The 6851-nt window shown below is 54.6% G+C and overlaps 1 protein-coding gene across 1 annotated transcript in view; it reads right to left on the minus strand.

Moving 5' to 3' along the window:
* Positions 1-1376: 1376 nt before the first annotated feature.
* Positions 1377-6851, minus strand: part of Inhbb (inhibin beta B subunit) — a 7185-nt gene continuing 1710 nt past the window's right edge. The window contains exons 2-3 of the mRNA XM_023709683.1: positions 6542-6848; positions 1377-4095 (exon numbers count right to left, since the gene is read on the minus strand). Coding sequence (XP_023565451.1) covers positions 3320-4095; positions 6542-6848 — 1083 coding nt within the window. The 3' untranslated portion in view covers positions 1377-3319. The remainder of the gene's footprint in view (positions 4096-6541; positions 6849-6851) is intronic.

Below are 6851 nucleotides of genomic sequence, written 5' to 3' on the forward strand. Positions count from 1 at the left end.
TGTGAGGAAAGGACAAAGGAAGTGATGATCACACCAGGTGGCCCCATGAGAGGGATTCCCACAGAGACACATGCCAGCAAGTGGCAGCAGGAAGCCACTCAGGGACAATGTCTGCCAGGCCCCCTTCCTCAGGAGTCCTCCCTTGAGCTCCTGCTGCACTCACAGGACCAGCCTGGGAAGCCCAGACCTGCGAGAGACACCCACAAGTGCTCAATACCCAAAGAGCAGAGGGCCCTGTGCTCACACTCCCCCCTCCTGGCTTCCCCCCACAGAAGGAATCCTAGGGTGGAATGACACACGAGGGGAATGAGGGTGTGGAACCTTCATAGCGGGGGCCCAGCACACAGGGTCAGGGCACACTCCCCCAAATGGCAATGCCAGCCCTGACATTATGACATTTTCATTTTTGCCCTGTGAAGTTTATACTGACTCACAGCTTTGCAGATTGACACAATCCCCCAGGACCAGTGCAGACACTGTGTGGCAGAGCAAGAAAGAGAGAAACACAGGGGCAGAAGAGGGCTCCCTGCTACCAGCTGGCTATTTGAATCAAGATTCCCCTGTAGCTGTCTGGCCTCCTTCAGTTCCCCATTGTTAGTTTAATGGGGTTAGAGAATCCCAACTATTCTGAGATTTTTCTGGGAAAACCACAAGAGATGCAGACCCAGATCGGTGCCCCATTGGGCCTGTACAGCATGAGATAAAGGCAGGACACAGGACTGCTGTCCTCTTAGTCCTCTTAGGCAAGCAGGTAGGTTGGCCATGGCCCCAGGGCTCTCCAGGCTTCTGGTCCCAACCTTTGGAAATAAGGTGTCTGGTGCAGGAGCTGCAGGAAACAGGACTGCGGTCTCTCCCCAAGCTTCCAAGTGGCAGCTGAGCTGTTACCACCATCGCCACCACTTTCCACCAGCTCAAGCCCGCACAGGAAAGGATGATTAGGGCACTGACAGCCTCTCTGTTCATCCTCTCTCTCAAGGTGGGAGGCTTCTTCTGGTTCCCCATCACTTGGATCGGCACCTGGAGGTGGGCAGAGGTCAGGGGGCTTCCCCAGACAGGCATCCATTTGCTTCCAGGGATGGGGACTTTCAAATGGTAATAGACGCAGCCTCGGTGGAGCATAATTAGTCTCGGGACTAGAAGGGTAAGCAAATGTGTAATTCATGAATTTGCTAATTGTCCTTCATTTTGATCTTCTGCCATCTTTCCTGGCTTCTGAGTGACACAGTCCCATGGCAAGGACTCAGAGAGTGCGGAGAGTGGGCTGCGGCGCTGCTGGCATGGGAGCTGGACACCGGGGCTGACCCTCCTCCCAGCTGCCCACCTCCAGGGCAGGCCCACCGCCCCAGACAGCACACAAGGCAGGAAACCTGTGGCACTCAATCTTTTATTTTCTTAAACTGTACACAGACGCAAAATACTTTAACAGCCAGTCTATGGGGAAACTGTTTGGTTTTAAATTATTATGAAACAGAACCTAAGGGGAGCTTTATTAAATAAACATAAAGATGAGGATTTAAGGATACACACCTGAATTCTACCACAGTCATTTTTACTCTACCTTCTGGGTGTGTAAGGATAGAAAAGACATATCAAACTGAATAAACAAAATCCATTTATACCCTGAAACATTGGCAGGCCACTCAAAGGATTGTTCAGAACGTTTGCCTCAGGTAAGATGGCCTCACCATCTAATAAAAATTAAAACTGATCTGTTGGCCTCTTTGGTTCCAAAATTATGTATAATACATTTAACTGTATTCTTTTTTTGCTGCTATAAAAATAACTTCTTTTTTCAAATGGCAGTTTCTGACTAATCATGCAACTAAATCAGTGCAAACATTAAAAGCAATCATTCGCTTAAAAAAGAAGCAAAGGATTTCATTTCAAGTATAAAAAATATAAAAAGAGTTGTTGGAGTCCAGTTTCATCTAGTGTGGGTCAACCCTTTAAATTGCATAGTTCACGTGGCACTTGGACGTGTACGGGGAAAGTCAGCTCAGCACTGTTCCCACGGCCACTTCTGGACACACGCAGATCGGCAAGTGCTACAGCGTGTGTGTTCAGGCGGGTCTGCAAGTGCAATGCGGGGCGGGCGGGCGGGCAGGTGGGTAGGCAGGGGCCATGTCCACAGCCAGCTCTGCTGGCCGGGGCCCACCCACACGGCAACTTCTGCAAAGCAGCTGCGAGCCTCCCTCCTCTCCAAGACCAGCCGAGCAGCTCTCCATTCTCACCCTGCGTTGGGGAAACCCCTACCTGTATTTCCAGAATGCCCCTACGGCCACCATCACCTCCTCTGGGCTCATCCCTCTGACTAGTGATTATCCTCCCCCCCCCCAGCAGCCCTAGAGGAATGTCCCCAGCAAAGGGCACAGATTGCAACTTTTTTCTTCTCATTTAGAACAATTGTGGTTTTCACTTAAAAGTGATAACTGACAAATAAGTCTCTTCAGTTCTACAGCTGGCACGGATGACCTGTCAGCTGCTGGAGATCAGTTAAAGCATCAAATTGAGACCCCTCTTCTCTCCCTCCCTCCCCATCACACACACACACACACACACACACACACACACACACACTCACATCAGGGACCCAGTGACTGTCAAACAGTCATTGCCCCTTGCCATGGTCTGACAGGCGGTGTCCTTCCTGGGCCACTTTCCCTCTCCAAGAGTGTGGAAGGACCGCTCCCCTGTTCTTGCAGCACAGAGAATGCCAGGTGGGAAGGAAGCAAACATGTTTCCAGCAGGAGCTGAGGCAGTGCGCAGGCCCAGGACTGGTCAAGGGGACGCAGGGCGCACAGCCCTCTGCCTGGCTACACACGCCCCATCCTGCTTTTCTTCTCAGTGGCGCTTTCTCCTCTCTCCCTCCCTCCCTCTCTCCTCTCGCTTTTGCTTTCCTTCTCTCAGTGTCTCTGTCTTTGTGCTTTTATGTGTGCTCAGAAGGCGCAATTCAGAGTAGCTGGGCCAGCTGGTGGGAATGAGGGCTGCTCACCCCATTCTCTGCCACTGATGGGCATTGGTAGCTAAGCTGCCATTTGTCGCCGCATCCACTTGCTGGTATCCTGGAGGCTGCTGTGTGGGTGGCAGGATGCGTCTGGCTGTGCGTGTCTACGTGTGCATTTGAAAGTCTCGTGTCAGTTGAGGGCTCGCCCTCTGGTTTTGACTGGTTGCTCTACAGAGCAGCAGAAAATGCTTTGGGGCCCACCCTGACTCTCTCTGCAGCCCGATGGAGTGAGCATGCTCAGCCACTGTGCACCTCATGCCCCCATGGGGGGCTCTGTCCCAAGCACTACTGCCGCCACGCCCCTGCCTGCCACCGTCAGGCACAGCCACACTCCTCCACAATCATGTTGGGCACATCGCGCTTGACGATGTTGTACTCGTCATCAAAGTAGAGCATGGACATGGAACTCAGCTTAGTGGGGATGCAGCAAGAGTTCACAGGGCCAGGGTTCAAGCCCCGCATGCGGTACTGGTTCACCACCGCCGTGTGGAAGGAGGAGGCAGAGCCTGGGACCCCTGCCAGGTAGGCTGGGCAGCTGCCCTCGCAGTAGTTCCCATAGTAGCCAGTCGGTGCAATGATCCAGTCATTCCAGCCAATGAGCCGGAAGTCAATGAAGAACTGTTGCCTGCAACAGAGGTTGGTCCGGCCATCGCACTCCAGGCCTCGCTTGCGAATGCGGTGCCTGCTGTCCCCCAGCCGGGCCTGCACCACCACAAAGGGCCGGTGTGACTCCTCGCCTGGGTCCACAAACACCGGCACCACGGCCAGCTCCTGGCAGCTGTCACACTGCACGTCTAGGTTGAGCCTCCGCTCACCTCGCTCAAACAGGGCCTGGATGGCCTCTGTGAGCGGGAAGGTGTGCCAGCCACTGCGCTTGAGGTCCACTTTCTTTTCCACCACATTCCATCTGTCTCCGTGGCCCTGTTCCTGGAAGTACACTTTGACCCGCACCTTCCGTCGGCTGCCTTTCTCCAGGACATAGGGCAGGAGTTTCAGATAAAGCCACAGGCTGGCCTGCACCACAAACAGGTTCTGGTTGCCTTCATTGGAGATGAAGAAATACAGGCGGACACGGGAAGAGGCCAGGCCATCTGCAGGGAAGGGGGAGAACGGGCTGAGTTAACTTCAGCAGAACACGAGGCAACAGGGAAATGCACTCTGCCGCCTGGTGCAGAACACACACTTTCTACACAGCTGGAAGATGTTACTGACCAGAAATACCATTCCTGGGGCCCAGACCTCTGCCTATAACCTGGGAGAGGTGGAGAACATCATTTCCCGTTGAGAAACCCAGACCAGGTCAGAGCTGGAGGGCCTGGGCCTATGAAACCTTGCCTCACCTCTCCCAGCCCAGGGTGCCCTTGAGACTGGCTGTCAGGCCTCAAAGCTCAACAGAGGAACTTGTCAGGAGGCCAAGATCTTAACAAGTTGTTATGGGTATCTGTGAAATCTGGAAAACAAAACCAGGATGAAAGAGAAGGTTTGGGGGTAGGTTGTTTTAAGCAGGGCCTTTTTTTTTTTTTCTTCTTCTTCTTCTTCTTCTTTTTGGTGAACTTAGGGCATTGCAAAATCCAACTGAGCCACCTACCTCCTCTTCCAGTGTTTACCTAAGCATGATCTGATCCAACCCCCCTGCAAACAAGCAAGCTCTGCTCAGATTTCTGACATAGGAACGTGTGCTCTGCAGACTGCAAAGTGCAGCCCTTATTTCCAAGTAGTTCCAGGGGACAGGATATTCAGCCTTGAAACTTGAGAACAAATTCTTTGAGAAGACCTAGCTCCCTATTCATGGCATGTTCAAAATCTCCAAGGAAAAGGGGGTTAGTCTGATATTTTTCCGGATAATTCAGCTCAACAAGAAGCTCAGCCATCCCAGCCCACCCTACATGTCCAGGCCCCTTCCCTCTGACAGTCTACTTTTTTATTTTCCAGGATAAGGCAACTCTGTGGACACAGCTCGTTTCATCAAACCTTCCACCATAGCTGCCCTAGCCCTCTCCTCAGGCTCTGCCTGCTCCTCTAATAACACTGACATCTGACTTCGAAATGGGGGAAACTGCAGCCTTAAAAGCTGGTCTTGGACAAGCTGCCTGTGACCTGAATCTGTTATTTATAAGTCAAAGAGCTGGCTCCGTGAAATGGACCAGAAATATAACAGCCCCCGCTGTCATTTTGTGCCACCAGGACCAAAAGGCCTCCTCGACCTTTCCGAATCACATTTCTACCCTGGGCCCCAAAGCACCTTTTAATCCAAGCCCTCTAATTGCATGTCGAGCTTTCCTTGACTCTGGCGGACAGCGAAAACGGCAATGCATTTCTTTCTAAGCACAAACCAACCCTGATTGTCTGCTTTTCTCCACACCCGGCCATGCAAAACTTTTCATCCCTTTTCATCCCCAGGAGCCACCAGAACGGTCTTCCTGCTGCCTAGAGAGGGGGGATTTGGAGCCAGGAGCACAACCAATCCCCCCTCCTCTCACAGACCCCCTGCCTGCCCCCCTTCACTGCACCAGAGAGAGTCCCCCTCTCCGACCTTCTCTGCAGTCCCCTCTGCACAAATGCAGCCGAGCTCCAGGCACAAAAGCCAGCCTGGCTCATTCAAGTCCTGAAAAGGACAGCGGAGTCAAAAGCACTTGCAGCATTTCAGCGCGGGCACATTTTCCTCCTCATTTTAAACTTCTCAAAGATTTTTCTCCTCCTGATTTTTACATTTCGACAGCGGTAGGGAGTTGCAATCTGGGGCCAGGGGAAAATTCCAGAAGAGTCCTACCCTTTGTTAACTACCAACTCTGCGGCTCCACCGACCAGAGGGCTGTCGCGGCTGCCAGGAAAGAGGAAAGGCACGGGGATGTCCCCTAAGCCGCGTCTTTCTCTGCTTAAATGATGGACCTGTTGAGAAGCCTGCCTTCCGCCCGATTCTGGTGCCCACACAATCGGAAGAGAGGTTGCCTAGCTCTCCCCGGAGAGGCTTCAGCAATCCTGGCAAGCCCACGCCGCCCGGCAATGGAAGCAGCCCCCGGGGGCCTCTCAGGCAGGCGCGTGCTCGTGTGCGCGCTCACACACGCGCGCGCGCGTACACACACACACACACACACACACTCCTCCAGCCCACGTATATCAACAAGCACACACATCTCCATCCACACTGCTAAGCCTACACTCCGATCGTGGGAAACAAAAACATTAAGCAATCACCAAGCAAGTGCCCGCAGAGCCAGGGCCGCGCATCTGCCAGGAGAGGGACGTGCGCCCAGAGGCGCTGGGGCCCAATTCCCGAGAGTAGGGGTGGAGGGCAGGGCTCACTGCAGCGGGGATGGGGAGCAGAAAAAGGTCCGCGGCCTGGGGAAATGGACTACAACCTAGGCGGGCCCCGCCACGCCGTAAAAGCCCGGCCTGGAGTCCAGGTTGTCCCCGGGGCGTGCGGGATGCGGCGGACGCGGCGGCCGGGCGAAGCTGGCAAAGACAGGGAGCGAGAGAGGGAGGGAGGAAAGGAGGGAGGGCGCACGGACCGCTTAGCCGCCGGAAGGCCGGACCCACCTGTCTCCGCAAAGCTGATGATTTCCGAGACGCGCTCCTGGCCGTCGGCGCCCGGGCTGGCGTGGCCGTCGAGGTGCGGGATCTCCACGCGGCCGTCCTCGCGCACCTTGCCCGCGTGCAGCTTGCGCAGAGCTGTGACCATGGCGGCCTTGGGCACGGCGTGCGTGATGTTGGGACGACCCCGCAACTGCAGGCGGTTCAAGATGTGCCGCTTCACCGCCTCCAGGAAGTCGCCGTCCACCCGGCCCAGCTCCTCCGGCCGCCGGAAGCCGCCGCACGACGTACAGGTGTCCTGGAAGCCGCCCGGAGC

This window comes from Octodon degus, unplaced genomic scaffold (assembly GCF_000260255.1).
Source record: "Octodon degus isolate 3935 unplaced genomic scaffold, OctDeg1.0 scaffold00014, whole genome shotgun sequence".
NCBI classification, from domain to species: domain Eukaryota; kingdom Metazoa; phylum Chordata; class Mammalia; order Rodentia; family Octodontidae; genus Octodon; species Octodon degus.